This window comes from Epinephelus fuscoguttatus, linkage group LG4 (genome assembly GCF_011397635.1).
Source record: "Epinephelus fuscoguttatus linkage group LG4, E.fuscoguttatus.final_Chr_v1".
Taxonomy (NCBI): domain Eukaryota; kingdom Metazoa; phylum Chordata; class Actinopteri; order Perciformes; family Serranidae; genus Epinephelus; species Epinephelus fuscoguttatus.
In genome coordinates, this window is record NC_064755.1 from 6398888 (window position 1) to 6423340 (window position 24453).

Here is a 24453-nt window from a genome sequence, read left to right on the forward strand (position 1 = left end):
TGTTCCAAGTATATATTAATATATGTTAGTATATGTATGTGACAGTTATAAACGTATGTGTATAATAATAGTAGAAGTAAGACTGAAAATAATAGCAGTAGTAGTAGACATCAGGCAGGACCATGGCAGCAGCACAACCACGATCCAGGATCCACAATCCAGGCTAACTGCAAATTTCGGGAACCTGTAAGACAGTGGAGCACAAAGGCTACGGAGAAGAAGTAAAGTTAGCGATATGCCGTAATAGGACATGAATGTCAACAAATGAAGAAGAACTAACTTTTCAGAATCTGAGAGCGAGAGAAAGAGAGATAGAAAGAGAAGAGGCTCAGTGTATCACAGGAGGTCCCCCGGCAGACTAGGCCTATGTCAGCCTAACTAGGGGCTGGACAAAGGCAAGCCTGAGCCAGCCCTAACTATAAGCTTTATCAACAAGGAAACTCTTAAGTCTAGTCTTAAATGTGGAGACAGTGTCTGCCTCCTAGACCAAAACAGGAAGATGGTTCCACAGGGGAGGAGCCTGAATAATAATGTGCAAAAATGTGATTTTGGTGAGGCCATGCCCCTGACACCGTAACTCCAGTTAACTTGAAAAGACATTCAGCTCAATGGGCTTGACAAAAAAAGCTCCTTGGACCATTAGAGTCTTTCTAAAAATTTACACAGTGTGAAAAACAGTAACATGTACTTTTTAGATTTTGACCCAATACTAAATTTGGTGTACAGTATTGTGGGACTGAGACACACATTTCTATTATAAATGAAGAAGACTGGTCTAAAATCTGAAGTGTCATAATGACTAGTGCATGACGTGGCCTATTCACCATTATAATTAAAAGGTGGAAAAGTAGAGAGTGACAGGCCACGCCCCTCACACCATGAGTCTGATTGAAGTGTGAAACACATCTACATCTCAATGAGCTTAACAAAAACACTCATGGACAGTTATGCCACCCGTGATGGATTCTTTGCTCATTTGCATAATGTGAAAAACAGTGATATGAATAGGCCTTTTGGATTTTGACTTAACACCAAATTTTAACTTTAATTTTAACACCAATTTTTTTTTTCTATTCACTCTGTTGGCTGAGAATAGACTTGTACCCAGATTGCAGGCTGCAGCAATGTTTCATTTTGTCGTTTCCACCTGTGCTATGTGATAAGGCAACATGTCTTCTGTGGAGAAGACCAACAACTAAAATATTAATAGTGTGTGATGACACAAGGCAGACCCACAACACAGGCTAATAATGCAGGACCTGTCTGTAATGATACTAAACTGCAGTGATGCAAATTCCTTAACAAATCTGTGTTCAGTCTGCAGGTCCAAATGAATAGCTATATTACTTTCCACCTTAAGTTTCCTGTTGGACAGAAAGGACCCCTCCTGTGGAAGATAAACTTCTCACCAGTTGGAGGTGATATTGTCTCAGTTATGTTTAATGATGATGATTCAGAATTAGTATATTATATATTATAGTATCTACGGCCGAAATGAGTTTGCTCCGTGGGGTGGCAGGGCTCAGCCTTAGAGATAGGGCGAAGAGCTCAGACATCATCCGGAGGGAGCTCGGAGTAGAGCCGCTGCTCCTTTGCGTCGAAAGGGGTCAGTTGAGGTGGTTTGGGCATCTGATTAGGATGTCTCCTGGGCACCACCTATTAGAGGTGTTCCAAGTCTCACTGGTCCCAGGGCAGGTAGGGCAGGTTGGCCTTGTGGCCCCAGAGCAGACCCAGAGCATGCTGAAGGGATTACATATCTCATCGCCTCGGAATCCTCCAGGAGGAGCTGGAAAGTGTTGCTGGGGAGAGGGACATCTGGAATACTTTGCTCGGCCTGCTGCCCCACCAACCCAGCCCTGGATAAGTGGATGAAAATGAATGGATGGACTTTACTGTGTATTCACAGTATTGGATAGCCTATTTATTTACAATGTGACTTATACATGGCGGTTGTAAAATGATAAGTACCCAACACAATTTAAAGTAGAGGGTGAGTATGGGTTTTTTTTTTGTAAATTGTTCCGCCTCACCTGGAACCTACAAATCCTGAATGGATATGTTGAAAGGAATTCTGAACTCCTGTGTCCTCACCTCTCAGAGAAAGTCATGCTTACCCTAACTGTCAAATCAACCAAATTAGTACATTTGACATAATTCTCCAATTAATTACCCAAACCCACTGACATTAGTAAACTTGTGACTTTTGAACCTTTGTCTGCTTGGTAATCCAACCCTGCATGCTCCAATATCAGCTTTAAATAAAGAAACAAGAGAATAAGTTTTCTTTTTAAATCATATTTCTTTATTTTGCTTCAAAGAAGCTGAACTTTGAGTCTTTACCAGACTTTTAAAGTCCCACTGGGACTAAAGCTACAAGATATCCAAAATAAATAAATACACAGTTTTCCTTATGCTTAAACATTACACATGCAAAACAAACCAAATAAATAGATAATTATTTAAATACTTGTAGCTGTTAAATAATTATTTTACAAAACTATACAATAGTTATTTTCCTCAATGACAACACCCAGTTTACATTACCTGCACTGGGCAGAGCTGTAAACATGTCCGAAGACCTACAAAACAAACACATTAAAGACGTATCAATTTTGAGCTATTATCACAATAAATAGGCCTGTAAAAACAGGCTGATGTGGCTTTTAAAGCCTCATAAATTATCCCAGGGGTGTCGGCTGTGTGTTTAGGCGTGGCACTGTCATGAGAGAGCACGCTGGACCGATGTTTCCTCTGTGCAAACAGTCATGTCTGCTCACTGATGACAGTGCAGGACCTAACACCCCTGAGTTTGACTTTCTAGAGAACTTGGTGCATTTTAAAACAAACACAACATAAGCTGTAGCGTGCCACTGTGGCAGCAGGTCTGGATGGCTCCCCTCTAGGAGGAGGTCTTTACTCTGGTGCAGGTGCAGCCCACAGCCACATCCACAGTAACTGGCTTCAGATGGTATCTCTTTCCATCGTCGCAGAGCTCCTTCTTGAGAAACACCCTGCTCTGCTTTACAGGGTACGAAATGTAGTCGTGGCTCTCCACTGGGGGGCCCTTGTTCTGGATCAGGATGCATCCTGAGCACAGGCACTGAGCCTCGGCATAGGTGGAGGGATAGTGATCCTTATTTGTCACAAGTCTGGAAAGGAACAAAATGACTCAGTGAGCAGCTTATCCACAGACAGTGAGGAGATGAATAAGATTAGGCTTTTCTGCAAATGCATCTGATTTGGATGTTAAAATGCTCATTTTTCTACACCAATAAATAAAATAAATGTGTTTGCTGGAGATACACCTTGTATGTCCCAACATAAATAAAACCTGCATATCAAACTCAAATGACTTAGGGCAATATTCTGAGTATACCTAGTAAGTAGGGGGTATTATTTGGGGGGTTCTTCTCCTGTTCATGGCCTGAGTCCAGATTGGGACATATGGTTGAATTACCAAATGCCCCATGACCCAAGACCAGTAGGGGCTCAAAGGCTCCGGGCTCACTGCCTTTCAACTGGACGGCCCTGCATTATTACCTGACCTGTCTGGACCAAATATGGAGCAGGGACTGGTAGCTGCCAAGGTACCCCTGAGCAAGGCAATGAACCCCCAATCACTTGAGGGACCTATCCATAGGCACTCCCCTTGCTCTGACATCTCTCCATTTAATGCATGTACTGTATAGGTGTGCATGTGTGTGTATTTCAGGCCTGTGTGTATGACAACAAGGTGAAAACAACAGAATTTCCCCTTGGGCATTAAAAAAGTATATCTTCTTCTGGAATCTGGTTTCGTACAGTCACTGTTTTTGTCATTATTGAACTATTGAAAATGTCAGTTGCTTTATGCAAAAATAATGCTCTATAACTGTTAAATACATGTAGTAAAAGCATCATTTCCTTCTGAAATGTAGCAGAGTTGAAGTTTTAAGTAGCTGAAAATTTGAAATGCTAAATTGTGCGTACTTTATAGCAGCACTAGTCCTGTACAGAATCTGTGTGTCAAACTCCAGTTTTAACTCTTTTACTATGTTATTTTGGGTCCATTTTTCAAGTTGTGTTTATGAATCAAACTACTACAAAATGACAGACAGCAGACCTGAGGTCAGGTAGCTTTCAAGCATACAGGTTGGTTTCAGTGTCTCTGGGAAAATAATCAGCCCAGTTGCCAGAAGAAAATGTTAGTATTGTACATTTCTGCAAACTATGGATATGTTACATTTGCACATTTGATACATATCAGATATCAGATATATATACACATCAGTATTTCTAAAGTGACAGTGTATGAGCTGACTTTGTCATCAGGAGGTGGAGTGGATGCTGGATGGTGCGTCACCTTGACAAGACACTTGCCCCAACACCAACAAACAGCAAGTTGTGTTTTACCAATCCCTATTTTTCGAGGGCATTTCGAAAATAATACAGCTTCTATTAATTGTGTGTTATGTGCACTGCCAGTCGACTGAGACTTGGAGGAGAGTGACTACTGTACATACTGTACACACACAGAGGGGCCTCACAACACAGTGAACATAGTGCCTTTGGGCACCCAAACTGACTAAACCGGTTATGGATCTGACAGTTAGATCATTATATGTGAGGGCAAAAGCTTAGTAGAAATAACCACAGGATTTTACAGGGACTTTACAAAGCTTAAACAACTGCAGGTGAACCGGAAAAAAAACTCCCAATCACCGACAATGTGTCAGGTAATAAAGTACAGCAGATCAGAGATTGCACTCAGAGAAGCAATGCACGTCATTCCCAGCGGATATGTGGCAACAAAGCCGCGGTCATTGGCTTAAGAGGGGATTTTCCTCATATCGAGAGCGGAGGTGTGGCGCATCAGAGCCTGGCGCAAAGTGTACCAGATCACAACCTCTAATTAATATGAGGGTCAAACTGATGCACGTACGTAAACGCAACACGGGGCATTTGGATACTGTGCAAATATTGATTTCGCCTTAAGAGCTGGTTATTATTTCACTAAAGCTGTATGATGCTGAGTGATGCCTGATTTATGTGGCTGAGCCAATCTATAATCTGCAGACACCGTCTAATAGAGTAAGGTTTTTAAATATTTTTGGAATCTCTGAAAACTTAAGAATGTCTCTGAGACATAATTTTTTCAGTCTGTCTCAGAACTTTCCCACGACAATTTAAAACCAAGACTCCTCTTGTGTATAGCTGTAATGTTTATTTTATGAGCTCATGGAGAGTTTCTGAGCGAGTTAAAGTCTAACTGGAGGGTCAGAGGGAGGCAGCACCGAGCCAAAAGTTCCCCCTGAGGTAAATAATCATCGGTCACTGTGACAAGCACCAAGTCTGACCACTTTTATGTTTTCAGGATCGTGTTCCTGTATGAGTTTAGAAACATTTCCCTCAAATCGACTCCGTCAGGTTTCACACTCCATCAGGGAAACAATTAAGGGCTTTAATCCTGATCACTGTCACTGATTCCTATCTGTGCATAGTAGTTTTAAATGCGTAAAACTGTGCGTAAATGCGCCAGAATGTTACTTACAAGTATCTCCAGGGAGACAGGGACCTCTCGCTGATGTCCTGAGGCGGCTGCTGATGGAAATGGTCCACGGGGCAGGAGGCAGGTGAATCGGGTGCATTCTGGGTTGAAGGCTCCGGAGGCTGTGGGTAGTGCATCCTCAGCTTCCTCTCCGCTGCGTCGCTCAGCTCGTGCTCATCATAGCACCGGTTCATCTTGCACGTCAACACGGGCACGAGAAAAAGTCCAAAGATGAAAATCTGTGGAGGGACAGACAGTCAGACAGAGGGCAGCTGAAGTGATGGAGGAAGCGTGAGCGGCCAGTATCAGCAGCTGCCCCATCTGTCTGCGTCTTACTCACCTGCTTCATGTCCATCCTGTATCTCTCTCCTCTGACTGACTCTGAACAAGAGGATCTGCTTCGCTTTACTTGCCATCATCCTCCACGGTTTGCTATTTATTGGGCCGCGTGTACCTGGGAAAAACCGGCGGCATGAGGAAATGGAAACGTTTATTTCCTCGACTTCCTCTTTCCTCAGTGAAAGTCCTACAGTAAGTAGGTGTGATGGCTACTCGTTTGCTGCTGTCGGAGGCAGCCGAGGAATTTTCGACGTGCACGCGCGCGCAGTGCACGCCCACTGACGACACGCAGGAAATATGCTGCCAAACCCAAACGGTGAGCGTGAGGGAGCTCACAGTCCACTTCTTTTTCTGTCCACTTACAGTATATCTACCTATCAGCTAAAAAGCCATTGTAATATATATAGGAGAGTATGCCCACTTCCTCATCAGTAACCTACCTATCTACCTAGCAGTACACCCACCTCATCAATTACCACTACACCACTGTCACAGTCTACTACACTAGCGTGCACTCTTTACCTTTGAACCAGCATGAGGTAATAACCAGAATATCTACCTGAGTGTTTGCCTCAGTCTTTCATCAGCTCGTACTGAGTGTATTTGTTTGCGTGTAAATGCCTGTATATTCCTGTGATTAAGCCCAGCTGTTCTGTGTGTAGACTTTTATACTTTCATACCTGAATGAATGACATTAGTGTTTTTTAAAAAATATCATTTTATTTTATTTTTAGTTTATTTATGTGCCTTTGTTTGTTTATTTGTGTGTGTGTGTGTGTGTGTGTGTGTACTTGTACTTGCTATATAAGCTCCTTTTACACTGCCTGTTCAAGGCAGGAATTTTGCGCCATTATTCCACCGTTATTTATAATAGATAAAATGCAAAATGGGGGGACAGAGTTGTCTCGCCTTTAAGCGGGCAGCAGAGGTAGTAACAGCACTGAATCAACGTTTGTGTAAAAGGATGGGATGGGTGTGACGTTTTGACGTGTTATGTGTGTAACAAGGTTTAAAAAGCAGCTGATAGCAGTTAGCAGCTAACTCAAAAAAAGAAAGGAAAAAAGAACAGACGATGATGATGCCGCCATTGTTTGGCTGCATGTAAAAATGCAAAGCCCCATAGTGTAATCTCTGCTTAAAAAGGGCTAGAGTGAGGACCAAAAATATTTCAACAAGCAAGCGAGGAGAATCACTTTCACTTCTTTTTTTTCATGAAAAATATAGATTTATTCTTGCTTCTAAACAACTGAGGACAATTTTTAATGCGATCAAATGGTGCAGCACCAGTTCATCTTGTAACTGTCACCAGCACATGAGCAGTCTTTTCAGCATACCAACACAATGGGCTAAATTACATATAAATAAAAGCACCATGAGCTCATGACTGTGAAAGCTGTCGCCCAAAAAGCCAATAACTGTGAACTGACACATTTGTGGCCTGTCCTCACTTCTTGCTTTAGGGTTAAGACTTGGATTTAGCTTTAGGTTAGAACTAGGTTTAGGTTAGGGTTCAGGTAAGGGTCGGCGTTAGGTTTAGCTGTGAGAGTTAAGGTTAGGATAAGGGGTAAGCGTCTTCACAAAGACAGAAGTACAAGAATATGTGTGTGTGTGTGTGTGTGTGTGTGTGTGTGTGTGTGTCTGTGTCTGTGTGGGTTACAGTTAGGGTAAGTTGCCAGGGAATGAATATAAGTCAATGCAATGTTCACTTTAGTGATTGAAACAAGTGTGTATGTGCGTGTGTGTCCAGTTCGCTTGCTCATAGACATTTTTAGATTTATAAAGATATATATCGTATTTTTTCATACACGTGTGTGAATAAGACTAATATTGTTATTTATGTGTGTGTGTATTAATTTCATTTTCATCAATTTACTTGTATGATTTTAGGACACTTGGATATAAAAAAATATTTCCACATTATAAAAAAGGGCAAATTAATGTATTCATTTGCATATATTTGTTTGAGAACACAGAGATGTATTCATTTTTTTATTCAGAACTCTTGGAAAATATAAAATAAATATAACCTTTATTCATTTTGTTTCAGAGGACTAATAAATAAAAAAAAAAGTGCTTATTATATTAGAGATAAAAACAATTAATTCATTTGGTTGTGCAATAATACAAAACAAACAATTAAGACATCTATTTATTTGTTTGTTTCAGAGCACCTAGAGATTGTTACATTTTTTAAATTTACACAGAACACTCAGGAGTAAAACAATTCAAAGTTAATTATGTATTTCAAAACAGACACACACACACACACAGAGTAGCCCCAGGCTGTGTCAGATGTATGTCATCTCTGATGATGCAATAAAACTTGCTTGTTTGTGGATGACACGTGTGATCCAAAAATAGCAGCAGTTTTTATTCTGTTTTTTTCTAATCTCCCTTCATATTTATGCCAGGAGAATTTCCATCACAAGTTTGTATAGCTGTCCCACTAACGCTGCCAAGTCTTCTTTCAGAGAGATAAGGTGACAGCTATTATTAGCAAATCTTTGTGGTGATATCTCTATGGCACTGAGGCTTAAGAAAGTCTTGGTTGGCTGCTGTCTTTGTATGAATAGTGCTGTGATATAATGATATGGCTCCACTGACTCAGTGATTGTTTCTACATTGTTGACTGTCACCAGTGAGACAACGCCTTCAACCTTACAGGGTTACAACACTCTCTGTCTCTCTCTGTCTTACATGCACATGACAAAAATAGATTTTGAATACACTTAGTTATGATGACGACATCCACGTCAGCCATTAGGACCAAAGTGTATTTTTGTCAGCATGAGGACATGTCTAAAACGTGTAAAAAAAAAAAAAAAAAAAAAAAAAAAAAATTAGCCTACATTAGAAGGGGTCTGCATACATGTGTGTGTCAGGGACAGAGAGAAAACAGTCCATTTTTATTTTTATTTTATTTTATTTATTATGATCTGAGTGTAGCTGTGCTGTCAGTAAACAGTCTGAACGCAGATCAGTTTTCTCTTACAGAAATGAAAGTTTAGTTTTAATCACCAACTCTGTGAGAGGATGCAAGTATAAACCTCCTGACTAAAATGTTGAAGGTTAAGACAGAATTCAGGCTTTAATTGAAGTAATTCTCTGCTTCTTAACAGCAAGATGGATAAGTCATTTTTACAATGAACCTGGGTACAAATCCTAGTTGTCTCACATTAGTTATTTGTGGGGTCAGTGTTTCTGAGAGCAAAAATAGAGAGATGTTGAGCTTTTCAAATGATGATCAGTAAGTGTGTGCTCATAAATCACCCATTAAACCTGTCAAACACTGCTGGAGAAATGACAGTTTGTAAGTGTGTAGAATTATTTGTAGTTGTAGAAAAAACTGTCTAAATGGGATTTTTTAATCTCTCACCTTGACTCTAATTTCTGATACATGAATTAGGCTAACTGGATTAGTTTAAAGATAAAAAACAACAACATAGAAAACATAATGGCTAAAAGTTGACTAAAATGTCATGAATTTTTATCGACTAAAACTATGAAGGATAAAAAGACTAGACTAAGACTAAGACTAAATCTAAAACAGCTGTCCAAATGAACACTGCTCCCCTCACGAGTTCCCCCTCGGCTTATAGAGTTTACATTGTGACGATGTCACAGATTTTTAAATCACTTGGCATTTAGCATTTCCTTTGACTGTACGACCACTCAAAATGGGCTGATAACATGCTGCCTACTTTCGCTTCCACCTATGAAGAATATGAAAAAGAGGATTGGAGCAGAAAGCAACAATGTTCCTGCAAATACAGGGATGCTGGCAGAAAATTATTAACTGTGAACAATGAAGGATACATGGTCCAAATCAAAGTGAAATAAATGTTATAGATTGAAGAGTAGTAATACATTTCATTTACAAAAATCATGAATGCTTTTCAAAATTTATTTTTTAGTTAAAACAAAAAAAAAAAGAAAGAAAAAGTTTGCTCTAAGTTATTGTATCTCTATAGTTTACAAACTGCATGTTTTGCATACAGCAATTTGTTTTTTGTTGACCACCACATAGTTTTTGTACATCAACAGTTTATCTTTGGTACCTTTTTTCCCCAACAGGCACTCGGTAACGTAATATTAGTTCCTCATGGTTCTCTGCTGCAACTTTATTGCATGCTGTTGAGTGGGTTCAAACAAGGTGGATCTGAAGAATTAAGTGTCGACTTGCTGGGAATGAACACAGTTCATGTTAGTTGATTCAGGAACTGATTCATTGGCACAGATTTAAAATAATATACTTTTTGTTCATCAGTTATTTTCAGTCAAAAGCCTCAAATCCAAGTGAAGTCACAAATCATTGGCGTTAAAGTCCAAGTTGAGTTGCAAGTCTTTTGTTTCTGTCTAAAGTCATCAAATTTGTGACTTGAGTCCACACCTCTGGTGTAAGCCTGTGGCAGTGATAAATTGGAGAACTTTAACTCTATTAGTGTGGCATTAGGGTGCTCTATGGTAGAAAAAGATTTCCGCACACTTACATCTATGCAGTGTTTCACTTTATTGTTGAGCTTTCAGTCTATTTGACCTGCATCAGAGCATACTTAAGGCAACAACGGACAGGCAGGTAAAAGAAAGAAGAATTTGCCATGGATTTAGTCCAGGTTGTCCCACTTGTATTTCTTCATTTTTGTTGCCATAAGACCATCTTCATATGTCTTGAGTGTTTGTTTAATAGAGTCAATAACATTATTGAAATTATTACCAAACTTTTCTTTCATAAGTGCTTCATGATTTGCAGTGTCTTTCAGTGCGTCCTCTTTTTGTCATGAGACCTCTTCAATTATCAACAGCATGAGATCCATGGAACATTTATTCTGTATTTCACACCACTTAGTCTTCATTTTGCATCCTGATGGTAGGGACTTTTTGGATGCTTAGTCCCTGTGGGATACCTCTGTTGCGCCAATACTCACTCAAGGTGCAACCATGCAGTTGCTTTGTTTTCATTTCCCTCAACAAGGAAGGGTTGTTCCTAAACATTTCAGCAACTAGGAATAAAATCTGCTCAACATCAGCCTCAGAAAAGGTAAAGGTCTCAGCTCCTTTTGTGGATAGAGCACTCATTTCTACAAAGGACATAGTGAATGAATGCACACCCGGGGAGCAAGCAGAAACAATGTAGATAATGCAGAGCAACTACCACTCCACCCAGCTGCAAGCTGTAAGTTAGTTGAGCAAGAAACCCTTGACTTATTGAAAGAGAAACCCACTCATTCTTTCTCGAATTTCAGTTATTATTAACATTTGGTTATGTAAGAACTTTCAAAAGACTATAAGAGCTATAGTCATTGAGAACATGTCACACTACAAAGAAGAGGCCTACTGCAAATTAACTGATAAACATTTTCAGAGAAAACTGAAGACTAACCTCACCCCTGACTTCCAAAAAAAGATCTCAGGCTGAGCTCTCAAACTGAATTTGATTTCAAAGCATGAGCATGATTGTCTGAATTGTAAACATCACATCCTGATATCATTCTGGCCACTTTAGATGTGGAAAGCCTCTATACTAATATTTCCAATGACAGAGGCCTTGAGGCTCTTGAGTATTATCTTTTAGACCGCACTGAGGAAGAACTCCAACCCAGTGCATTTATTTGTGACCTGGCTACTTTGGTCCTTAAATTCAACTATTTTTCCTTTATTGAAGATTTATTTTGGCAACTTAAAGGTGCATCAGTGAGTTCTACATTTGCTCCATTACGCTAATTTATATGTGGGCTTCTTTGAACACAGGTATGCTTTTAACACTGACAGAAACCCCTTGCTTCACAAAATCCTCAAATGGTTCAGATATCTAGATGATGTCTAGATGATGCATTTTCCAAGGGACTAGTAATAAGTTGACAGATTTTGTTAATTTCCTCAATAGTATGAGTCTTGACCTTAAGTTCTCAGGTGAATATGATCATAAATGTGTGTCTTTTTTGAATATGTGGATTGAAATGTGCAATTGCAGCCTCATCACTACCCTATATCAAAAAGAAACGGATAGGAATACACTCTTCCTAGCCAGCAGTGCTCATCCCAGAGCTCAAGTATGGTTTACCCAAAGGTCAGCTATATAGGCTGAGATACATATGTCACTCTAATGAGGAATACATTGATAAAGCTGCTGCCATGAAAAAATGTTTTCTGGACAGAGGCTACTCTTTACGGTGTGCTGATGAGGCCTACCAAGCTGCACTCTGTAAATCCCGCACTGATCTGTTGCAAAAAGATAAAAACTATTCTGTCTCCTGTGTCACCACTGCTGACACCCCTCAGGCCTATATCCTCAAGATAACACTGGCATATTTTGGTCATTTCAATGAATTTTCACACCCCATCTCCTCTCTATGATTCCAGGGCACTGAGCACACTGAATTGCCAAGAAGGGGAGATATGGAAACAAAGATATGCCAAAGGGAGCTGTTCTGGATTGACACTTTAGATGCATTTACACCCTGAAGTCCCCATCAAGGTCATGCTTTCCTTGTTTTCAGTTTTTGTTTGTATTTCCTGTTTTATTTTGATACTCACCCTTGTCTCTGGTTTCAGGTACTTTACTTCCTGCCCCTGTGTGTTTCCCTCCTGTGTGATTACCTGCCACGCCCTCATTGGTTTCACCTGTCCCTCATTACCCCTCTTCCCTTGTGTATTTAGTTCACGTGCTGCCCTTTGTCTGTCACCAGTCAGTTCTCAGTTGTTTGAGAGCATGTTCTAGACATTTTTTCCTAGTGTTCTCTTAGGTTTTTGATCTGATCTCCCCCTGCCTTTGGAAACCTTTTGTTTGTATTTTTGGACTGTTTTCTGCGCACCAACCTTGTAGTGAAGACCTTGTGTTTTTGAGTCCTGCAACTGAGTCCTTTATTTGTTGGTACCAGTCTGATTGTGACATGTAGTGTAAAAGCACTTTGGGTGAATAGAAGACTAGAAAAGTGCTATACAAATGCAGTCCATTTACCATTTACAGAGCAATGAAATCAGTCAGGCCTATCACCATTCAAATATATTAATCTATATCCCATAAACCCATAAATTTCTCCACAGTTGTCTTACTGCCCCATTGGGTTGTGAGCATTAACATCAGAATTACTTGTAGTCTTATTTGTTTCATAACCTCCTCAACATCCCTATATGAGACAAACAGGAAATGCCTGCATGTAATCATGCAGTTCCTCTTGGCCTAAGAGCACTATCTAAAAAATCTTTCGGCAGCATCCCCCACAAATTGAATGATGTATGGCCTTCTTGTTTTTTAGATCTCAAGACATCAGCAATAAATCCACAAAATTACCAGTAACCCTAATCTTAAAGACAGTACAAGTAAACATGGTCTTGGTAGATTCCACTGTTCCCCTTTCTTTCCTCCAGGCATCTGTAGAGGACATTCAGTACGTTTACATGGACAGTTTAATTCCACTTTTAATCGGAATGAACGGCCATTCCGATTAAAAGTGGTCATGTAAACGGTCATTCCGATTGAAAAACGGTCATTCCGATTGCAAATTAAATCCGATTAAAGGGGGTGGTTTATTCCGTTTGTCATTCCGAATGAAAGAATTTTGTGTGCATGTATACACTCATTCCTCTTTAAGTTCATTCCAGTCTTTCTGCGCATGCTCGTTTCCTTGCCCTTCTGGTGCGATGACATATCTAGTGCGCATAGCAATGGGCTGAGCTAGAGCAGTCGGATTCGTTGCACTCACCAGTTTCCATTCGCCACAGCACAGTCTTGTTGTCTCTGCGTCCCTTCTCCTGCTCAACAGATGAAGCATTAGCAGAACAAGGTTGTTGTCGTACTGCTGCTTTAAGAATATAAGCAAAACAAGCCTGAAAAAGGCACTGATAACGGCGTCGTCAAGCATCTTGTTATCCGGAGCGAGGACTACAGTGTTTTCTTCCGGTAAACGTAAACACGTAACATCCGCCCCGCCCCCTATCCAGAAACCTCCCCTGACCCAAACCTTGCGCAGACCCGAATAAAGGAGATTTAACTGATCTCCCATGTAAACCCTCATTCAGAATGAATATTTCCCATGTAAACTACCTGGAAACACTTTAATTCCAAATGATTTCATTCAGATTTATTTCATTCCAAATGAGAAGCCATCATGTAACCGTAGCCACTCTCCTCCTGGCTCTCACTTTTTCCAACCAGTTTTGCCACATAAAATCAAAAAGTTGGGTCAAACTCTGGTCTCCTCATAATTATTACAAAATTAAACCCAATTTCTGATCTGATACTTGTTTGGTCAGGTTTAGGCACAAACATGATTTACTGAAGACTAAAGGAACAGTGTGTAAGATTTAAGGAGATTTTGTGGCATCCAGCGGTAAGCATTGCAGATTGCAACCAGCTGAAACTTCTGATTAAAACTCTTTCTTCTAAGTTGTTTGGCATGGCGATGTGCCACTCACTCAGTGCCTGCTATGTGTGCTCACATTTTTTCCCTTATAACAGAATGTGTGCTCATCTTATTTCTGATCCAGACATCCAGGAGGTTTTTGCTGGGAGCTGAATTATCCGCAGAGGTCCCTTACTCTTCAAAACAGATTGGCTGATTTAAACTGGTAAAAGCACTGAATAAAGCAGTTCCATGTTACAAATCAGCGCTTCTCAGACACTGTTTGGCATGTCAGAGACGTCCGTTAGCCCAGCACATGCTAATGTGTGCTCACTTTTTTTCTCTGATAATTTAAGATCCAGTCGTTCAGGAGGTTTTTACCGAGAGCTGCGTTATCTGCAGAGGTCCCTTTCTCTCCAAAAGAAATGGACCCAGTGATTTAAACCAGTAAAAACAGTGGATGAAGCAGTTCCATGTAAAAAAAAAACTCTTTTTTTTTTTTTTTTACGCTGCTGGACGCGGAAGGACTGTTAACTATGATGGGAGATGCAAAAACAGAAAGGAACTGCAGCTTGATAATAGTGACTTAGATGTCAAAATATTACACATACACTGTACATCTTTTGCATTGTTAAATTTTGAAAAATAAGAAATATATTTTTGTTCTCACCCGCTGCCCACCAGTGTGTAGTTCATTTTTACCCGTGAATTTATATACACATATATATATATATATATATATATATATATATATATTTTTTTTTTTTTTTTTTTACCCATTACAAAGCTAATTACGAATTACCTGTCAGGTACCCGATCCAGTGTCGGACTCTCCCACTCCCTATGAGGATTATCCACTGAAGAAAACATACTTATTTTAATATATTTCTATGTCTACCAATATATCCCCCTAAATCCTACACACTGGACCTTTAAGGAGACATTGTAGCTGTGGCTAAAAACCCAGTTTCATTAGGGTTAATAACTGCTTGGTTATGGTTGGGCGATGACTGTGGTCATGGTTTAAAAAACAACAACGAGTGTCAGTAGGAAACAGAAAACAAACAGTAGAAGTGGAGTGACACATTTTAGTGACACATCCAATCACCTCAGCTTCCTCCTGTGGACTCTGTGGTTCTATAACAACGTCACACTACTTCCTCCTCTGCTTTAAATGGTATATTGTATTCTGACAACATGTTATTTTGGGGCATTGGCATTTTGGGGCTGAAGTGATTGATTGAGGGCAAATTTAAACCTTCTCTCTCACTTATTCCCTTTCTGTCTACAGTTCTTGCCTTTGGAGATTTGGAGCCAAAGATTATTTTTATGGCTTTTGCCTTTATTAGACAGGATAGTACTGAGTGTGAAAGGGAGAGAGAGATAGAGGGGATGACATGAAGCAAAGGGCCATGGGCTGGAACTGAATCTGTGGCTGCTGCAGCAAAGACACTGCCTTTGTACATGGGATGCCTCTGGAGCCATATCTTAACGTATATGTGTATCCCTTCACATAGAAGCCTGATTGACAACATTGCCCATCAGAAATCAAATGCTTGACAGTAAGTCAGAAAATGTCAAATCCACATGTCACTGTTGCTCAGAATAAGCTTCGTCACTAACTCTTGCTTCAGAAATGTAAATTTTATGCCACCCTTCTTCAGCATGTATCTCACAGAACTTCTTCTTTTGCCTTATGACTCAACTTTTTGACAGTACTTTGTACATTGCCGCCCAACAAATGATGCATGCAGTAACATGTCTAGTGCAAGGTTCACACCGATCAGCCAAAACATTAAAATCACTGACAGGTGAAGTGAACAACATTGATCATCTTGTTACAATGTAATGTTCTGTTGGGAAATTTTGGGTTGTGACATTCGTGTGGATGCCACCTGACATGCTCCATCCACCTAAACACCAGTGCAGACCAAGTACACCGCCTCATGGCAACGGCACTCCTCAGTAACAGTGGCCCCCCAACAGGACAATACGCCATGCCACACCACAAAAACTGCTCAGGAATGGTCTGAGGAGTGAGACAAAGAGCTCAAGGCATCGACCTGGCCTCCAAGTTCCTTGGATCCCGATCTGATCAGATAACTGTAAGATGTGTTGCTACCCCACCTCACAACCCACGGGACTCAAAAGATCTGAAAGTAACGCCCTGATGCCAGGCACCAAAAGACACCCTCCAGAGGTCCTGTGTCCATGCCTCAACAGGCCAGAGCCAAGTCTGGTCCAAGGAGGACCCACCTTGGATCAGGGGTACCTCTGGGGTACCAGCACATTCCTCAGATGTTCAATCGGATTGGGATCTGGGGTATTTGAGGGCCAGGTCAACACCTTGAGCTCTTTGTCCCAACCCTGGGGTCATTCCTGAGCAGTTTTTGTGGTGTGGCAAGGTGCACTGTCCTGCTGGGGGGCCACTGCCACTGACCAGTGCCGTTGCCATGAGGGGGTTTACTTGGTCTGCAACGGTTTTCAGGTCAGTGGAGCACATCAAGTAGCATCGACACAAATGCCAGGATCCAAGGTTTCCCAGCAGAACATTGCACTGTAAAAAGATGATCAATGTTATTCACGTCACCCACACGTTTTAGCTGATCGGTGTATATACACACGGACTAACTTACGCATACACACAGAGAAGAAGAATAAACAACTGCAGTGCAAAGTAAACTACAGCTACAGCTTCATTTATAATTTGTGTGTGTGTGCAGGGAATGTCCTCTTTTCAATTTAAACGTGTTAGGGGCATTCACAGTTAACTTTCCACTGGTCGGTCCCCTCAGACTGTACTGGACAGTGTGAAGCCTCTGCAGACGTAAACACCAATGTCTTCATAGAGCAGGGACTTCTAGGAAACTGCTATTGAAAGTTAAGCCAATGGGACGTCACTTATCAGAGTAGTAAATGAGCACAGATATGCCTCTCTCCACACTACATAAATGCTATGTGACTACTGCGTCAGACTGGCTGAAATGTTTGGAAACAAACTGAAGACAGTTCCTCCAAAATGTAACTGTAGCCACAAACAGGGGAGACTGGGGTCGATTGGGACACTTGTATCAACATAATATCACCTTCAGTTACTGACAGACCACTTTAACAGCAATAAAACTAATTTGATCCTTGAACAGGTACAAACAACTTCTAAGAATGTTTTTTTTTTTTTTACCCAATCATAAATGGTGCAATTTTGTTGAATGAAGAAATTACTTTTCCTAAAATGCCACCTGCCTCCCTTAAGGCCCAAACATACTCAGGCGGAATGTTCGCGGAGCGGACTCCGCAGAGGTCCGCCCGGACTAAAAGCGGACGTCCGCAAGCCCTGTGTGCGCAAAGCTCAGATTTTACGACCGCGCGGACTCCGCTCCGCGCACTAGTGTCACACAAAAGACTGCTCAACATGTATTTTTCACATCGACCTCCAATAAATGTGACACCAATCTGCATTTTGTATTTGCTGCCATTGCATGTCCCTCACCAACATGGCAAACTCCCCTTCTTGATCTCTTGTGGCATTTAGTGGCCGTACATACCACCGTCTGTGTGTAGCACAACAGTTTTTCTTCTTTCTACCTCATTAAATCATATCACCACCCCTCACATTTATCTGATGACCCTCTGGACGCCTCTCACTCCTGTTTTGAATACTCACTTCACTTAAGTGATATTGAATAAAGGACTTTTACTTAAAATGGAGTGTGTTTACAATGTTGTTGTTGTTGTAGTAGGCTTCTTATTAAAATGTAAAATATAAAAACTGCAATTCAAGACTCAATACACGTTTACAATTTGCATTTTTTATGTACAAAGCTCATGAATTAATCATAATACTTATACTCTGGCAGATCAGGTTTTTATAAAATGACAGCCATCTCCACTTTGGATACTCCTTAAAATGTCACACAGACCTTGAAGATAGTCCACAGTGCAAATTTGCATTATTTTTTTAGCTGATTTTTTTTCCTCAGAACACACACACACACACACACACACACCACACAGGTATATTAGTTGTGATACCACACTTTCTTTAATCAGTGTATCTGAAAGGCCTGTTGTATACCTTCAATTAAAAGCTTACACCCAGTTAAACACCCAATCCCTTTTACCAGCCCAGTGTGGCTACACATTTTGACAAATAAAGGCCTGTCTCAATTAAACACCTGGTCTGGTTGCCAAGCAGTTCATTTTTGTAGACATTCTTTGGATGTATGAAACCAGATTGTTGGCTACCCACTTGAGCTAACATTAGTTAGCGGTTTAGGTTGCACACACAAAATATAAATGTTTAAATGTCAGCTCAGTTCAGTTCATTTTACTGAAACCATGAGCACCAGAGAAGACTGTAAATCATTCAGATTTACTGACATGACAAAAAAACAAGAGTGACTCCCTTCCTCTGATGCTGTCATAAAGTCAGAGTATGTGTCCATTCCTTGATTACCCCATAAGTTATTTATATTCCTTTAGCCCATATGGGTCCACTGATTAAAGGAAACAAAAGTCTTTTTCATAAAAATGAATCCAAGTTATGGATATTGCTTTAACGGGATAAAGTGGTGTGTGTCAGTATGCCAGGTGCCATTATCCTCAAGTGCTGTGAAACAAGTGTCATGACATAACATATAACCGATACGTTACTTGAAGCCTAATTTTTATACGATATTTGATAAGATAAAATAAGATAATAATAACATAAGGTAATTTTACGTGTTTTAAAGCTTTTAAAAATTACATAAAAAAATAGAAACCATCTGAACTGATTACTGCTGGTTGATGAGCCACCAGTGTGCTGAATTATGTGACTAATACATATTTCTGTATCACTGACTGCATGAGGTGGAAATGTTTCCAGACAGGAATGGTTCATATTTCTTAGATTACAGCATGCAATAAATGTGTTCCCACTGATAAATCTTTCCACTGTGAATGGTGTGCTATGGCTCTAACAGGGATGTTTACGGTCATGAGCTGTGGAAGACTAACCAAATTTGTGGCTCATATAAAGGCCACAGTGGGAGCTCCTCCATGCAAAACACCAGCAACCAGAGAATACCTCACTTACATATTCATCTACTCCTCCACCAGGATGACTGACTGAACATTTACCGTAGACCAACAGGACTTGGCTACATTTCAGCACATATGACTAGACACACACCAGAATTCCAAGCTTTGGAATCACCAAGAAATATTCATGCTGTTGATAGAAATGAATACTTATATTCACCAACAGGGCATTAAGTTATTTTTATTATACTATATATCTAAGACATTAAGCTACCAATGTTACAAATAACTACTAGAAATGACATATTTATAATTAATAATTCACATTGATCCACAATGCCTTATTCTCAACAGCCATTATTTTAGTGTCCTTATTATAAACTCATTTACTTAAATGAACATATTTAAATGCTAATTGGTTTTTAGAGACAACTTTGCTTGGGTTAGCAAAACTGCTCTATTTTTTTTTTTTAAAGATTTTTTCTGGGCATTTTTAGCCTTTATTTGACAGGACAGACAAGCGTGTAAGGGGGAGAGAGAGAAGGAGTGACATGCAGCAAAGAGCCACAGGCTGGAGTCAAACCCGGGCTGCTGCGGCAACAGCCTTGTACATAGGGCACCTGCTCTACCACTAAGCCACCAATACTGTTCTGTTTAGTCAGGCAAGTCCTTTGTCTTTCTTTGGGTTGCTGCTATTTTTCGTTCCAACTGGCTCAAACAAAACACTCTTAACCTTCACGTCTCAAGCAAGTCCCAAGTTTCTGTGGTAAGAATCAAGCAACCAAAGTCATGGCCCTGCTGTGAGTCAAGCAAGTCACAAGTCAAGTCGTATGAAATTCTGATGATCAGGTCAAACTTTAGTTTTCTAGCTAACATTTCACGAGCTAATAAGTTAGCTAAAAAGTCACGTTGATGTAGGCTAACTTTCTTACTGAATTTTGAGCTGCAGACCTTTCATACTGCTGTTCTTTTCTTACTACCTTCATTACCAACAAAATCCTTGAATCCAAATTTCATTATATTTGGACTAACCCACTCCATGATAGCAACCTTGTTTGTTGGTGTCTACAGTTCACAAATTTGCTTGACCTAGGATAGCCATGGAATGACCCGCCTTACTCTCCCTGACTGGCTAGTCCTCGTTGCCTTCATTGGTTGGATTGGTTTGGTTTAGACAAGAAGTGTGGGACTGGTTAAGGTTACGGCAAGAATCAGTACGTTTACATGGACAGTTTAATTCCACTTTTAATCGGAATGAACGGCCATTCCGATTAAAAGTGGTCATGTAAACGGTCATTCCGATTGAAAAACGGTCATTCCGATTGCAAATTAAATCCGATTAAAGGGGGTGGTTTATTCCGTTTGTCATTCCGAATGAAAGAATTTTGTGTGCATGTATACACTCATTCCTCTTTAAGTTCATTCCGGTCTTTCTGCGCATGCTCGTTTCCTTGCCCTTCTGGTGCGATGACGTATATAGCGCGCATAGCAACGGGCTGCATAGCAACGGGCTGAGCTAGAGCAGTCGGACTTGTTGCACTCACCGGTTTCCATTCGCCACAGCACGGTCTTCTACCTCCCTTCTCCTGCTCAACAGATGAAGCATTAGCAGAACAAGGTTGTTGTCGTACTGCTGCTTCAAGAATATAAGCAAAACAAGCCTGAAAAAGGCACTAATAACGGCGTCGTCAAGCATCTTGTTATCCGGAGCGAGGACTACAGTGTTTTCTTCCGGTAAACGTAAACACGTAACATCCGCCCCGCCCCCTGTCCAATCAGAAACCTCCCCTGACCCAAACCTTGCGCAGACCCGAATAAAGGCGATTGAACTGATCTCCCATGTAAACCCTCATTCGGGATTAATATTTCCCATGTAAACTACCTGGAAACACTTTAATTCCGAATGATTTCATTCAGATTTATTTCATTCCAAATGAGAAGCCATCATGTAACCGTAGCCATCAGGGTAAGCCAATCGGAGGCAGAACGCAGCAAAGTAAGACAGGCCATTCCTTTGCTATCCTACCATTTGCAAAGTCCCCCCATTAGGTTGCCAAATTCACTCAATTATGTTTCAAATACAAAAAGTGGAATATTTAACAAAAAGTCTTTTCGATTAACCTGTCTCAAGTCTAAGTGAAGTCTCAAGTCATGAATATCAAGTTATAGTCAGTTTGAGTCTTTTATCAGTGTCAGTCAAGCAAAGTCTCAAGTCCCTTGACTTAAGTCTGACTCAAGTAAAGTCATGTGACTCGAGTCACGCACCGCTGCATTCTAAAGAAACACATAGGTCTCATGTTGTTTTGCAAAATAATCCAATCAGTACCTGTAAAGGTATTTAAATAAAAAACTGTCAACCTCATGGTGGCACTAATGGAAAAGTTAGGGGATCTCTGTCATTAGTATTTACCCTCTATGGACCATGAATATCTGTACAAAAGGTTATAGCAATTCACCAAATAGCTGTTGTGGTATTTCAGTCTGGACCAAACTGATCAACCAGTTGACCAACCAGCATCCATTGAACCATGCTGCTAGCATGGTTAATAATGACATCTGAAACTGTATTAGCGATGTATGCATCAAATTCTTTTACAAATATTATCATTAATATTATTATTCATCCTGAATGTATCAGATTCATGGCAATCCATCCAATAGCTGTCAAGATAATGAAAAGCACAAATGTAAACCACATGGGTGCACTAGAGGAAAGGTCAGGGGAACCCTGATCTCAATAGGAGTCTTCCTCCAGGTACCATGAACACCTGTATGAAATTTTATGCCAATCCATCAAGTAGATATTTAGATATTTCAGAAGATCAATGAAAACTTAGATCTGCTTGCACCACTAGAGTTAAAATAAGGCGATCATCAAAGTGAGCAGGAATCCTTGTCTTGGCATCATGAGTATCTGTACAGAACTTAATGCCAAACCATCAAATAACTGTTGGGATACTTAGAGTGTATAAACTCGGTATAAACAGTGTGCGACATTTCAGTTCTGGACCAAAGTGGTGACAGACTTACAGACTGATTGACTAACCGACCAGCCACGACTGACACTTCTTACTCTACGAGCATGGTCAAAAACCACAAGATCAAATTTGAAGCTGCTGTGGTTAAGGAATGGGTGCTATGATGAATCAAACAGAAGTTATGTGGTGGCAATCATAGAAAAAAAGAGGTGGTTATTGAAACGGAACACAAAATATACATCACCATGTTGATGTAATGCTGTTAGTAAAGAGGTGGAAGTGAACCAACCTTTTGGTTAGAAAGGCTACAATACCATGAATCTGTTGCCTACGAGATCATTTTAAGTACATATATTCTACATTCTTTCTACTGATTATTGCTGTGCATGCTTCCAGAAACATGTGACAGTGCATCTTTATTTAAACACCCAAATTTTTTGTCTTGCACAACAGTAGAGAAAAACAGGCAAATGACCTTCTCTTTATCAAAATAGTTTATTTAGAAGGCTTTTGTCACAAAAGCAAGACATATCTTGTCTCTAAATGTCCCCGGTTCAACTCTCATACTCCAACTAAAAATGTGACACAAATAAAACATCAGTTTATCACTTAAGAGCTAAGAAGAAAACAAAATGCTGTAGATTAAAAAAAAAAAAAAGCAATACTTCACATCACTGTTGTCTTTAATCATACGCTTTAAAGAATCTGATGAGTTGCTATTATTGTACAAGTTGTGACAGTGGACACTGCCCTAAAACACAGAACGCAGACGAGTAATTGGTTAACATTGGCCCCCTCTGAACAAAGCTTGGGCTCGTGATTGCTTACAGGGGCCGAATATGGATGCTCAAGAATCTGTGGATTTATACAAAGAAGTGTTGTGAAGCCCTGTGGGCTGTCAGTACCCTGTAGAGCTGACCCAACAGTCACACCACTCCATAAACTAAAGAAAAAATGCAAGAGAACAAGATGATAAAAGGGGGCAGAGAAAGACAGACAGAAGTAGTAGATTCAATGTGTATAAATCTGTCATTCATCACATCAGATGAGGAAGATGCTTCCTTTTCACTGAACGAACAGTGAGCAGCAAGTGATCAAGTGCACCTTACTACCCTTGTGTTTCTGTAAAGTCTACACAAAGACACTCCATTCCTGAGATGTCCCTCCCTCACCAAATGCCCATGTTTCCTCGTTTTTCCTTGATGAGGTTAACCGCAGCCAAGACATTCAAGGCTTTTAAGGGGGAGTAAAAGTCGGGCATATGGGAGTGAAAGACACTCTAGAATGGAGCAGAGCCAAACCTCTCTGAGGGCAAACAAGCAGAAGATGGTTTTCATGGCAGCCACTTCCTGTTCACTTACACAATAGCCTTTTTACATGAACCATACAACATTTTTACACGTCCACTGAAGGCAGGGGGAAAACGCTCAATCCCAAGACCCTCACTGTTGCCCCAGCAATGAAGCCGCGCAGGCAGGCAGACTGGCAGGCAGGCGAACAGGCGAGGAGTGGGCTTCCGTTTATTTGGCAGGGATCTTTGCTCGTTTCCGGGCGATGGCGTCCTCCACAGCCTTCAGTTGTTTCAGCAGCTCCTCGCGGCGAGACAGTGTGTTGCTGGGTTTGTTGGAGCCCGAGCCTGAGCCAGAGCCTGAGCCGGTGGCTGAAGCTGAGCCCGGGATGGCTGGCTTGCTGGATGGCGCTGCTGGGCCTTTCCCAGATGACTTAGGGGGTGGTGACAGAGGACGTTTTCTGTGGAAGAGAGGCTAGAATTAGGGGCACATTTTTACTCATGTCAGTTCATACAAGCAGATAGTGTGACCATAGACTTTACGTAAAAATGGACATTGTGACCATTATCTCAGCCAATGGTTTGTGGACTCCTGCCTTGAGTTTGGCATTTGGCTCTCGCCATCTTGGATTTTTTGGAGCCAGAAATATAGCCATATTTGAACAAGAGCGTCAAGCTAATCCTAATGCTAGCTACTAGCTTGGTTGGCATGGCACATTTAAAGCTATGGTTAACGGTGATAATGCTGGTGCTAATTTCGCTTGTGAAACCCAAGTGTAAAACCATTAAAATGAAAAGTGTTTTTTGGCAACCAAAACATTGCGATAAACTTTTATGAACTGAAAATACACTGTAATAGCAACAGCTACAGCTCCGCCTATACACTGCTACATGGTTACATTATCTAACCAATGTTGTTGCTGTGGTAGTGACCTGCACCCACTTGTCACTTATAGT

General features: G+C 40.6%; 2 protein-coding genes across 5 annotated transcripts in view; both read right to left on the reverse strand.

Moving 5' to 3' along the window:
* Nucleotides 1-2215: 2215 nt before the first annotated feature.
* Nucleotides 2216-21252, reverse strand: il17c (interleukin 17c). 3 transcript variants are annotated; one of them, XM_049575394.1, is made up of 4 exons: nucleotides 20775-21250; nucleotides 5868-5981; nucleotides 5531-5766; nucleotides 2216-3149 (listed from the first exon to the last, which is right to left on the reverse strand). In XM_049575394.1, exons 2-4 carry the CDS (start codon nucleotides 5880-5882, stop codon nucleotides 2900-2902), a joined length of 501 nt encoding a protein of 166 aa, XP_049431351.1. In that variant the 5' UTR covers nucleotides 5883-5981; nucleotides 20775-21250; the 3' UTR covers nucleotides 2216-2899. The 3 variants fall into 3 exon arrangements, with proteins under 3 accessions (XP_049431351.1, XP_049431352.1, XP_049431350.1); XM_049575395.1 differs by lacking the exon at nucleotides 5868-5981 and having other exon boundaries at nucleotides 20775-21252; XM_049575393.1 differs by lacking the exon at nucleotides 20775-21250 and having other exon boundaries at nucleotides 5868-6344.
* Nucleotides 21253-22663: 1411 nt separating this feature from the next.
* zc3h18 (zinc finger CCCH-type containing 18) overlaps nucleotides 22664-24453 on the reverse strand; it is a 51737-nt gene continuing 49947 nt past the window's right edge. For both annotated transcript variants that reach the window (XM_049575387.1, XM_049575386.1), the window contains exon 19: nucleotides 22664-23957. In XM_049575387.1, coding sequence (XP_049431344.1) covers nucleotides 23729-23957 — 229 coding nt within the window. In that variant the 3' untranslated portion in view covers nucleotides 22664-23728. The remainder of the gene's footprint in view (nucleotides 23958-24453) is intronic.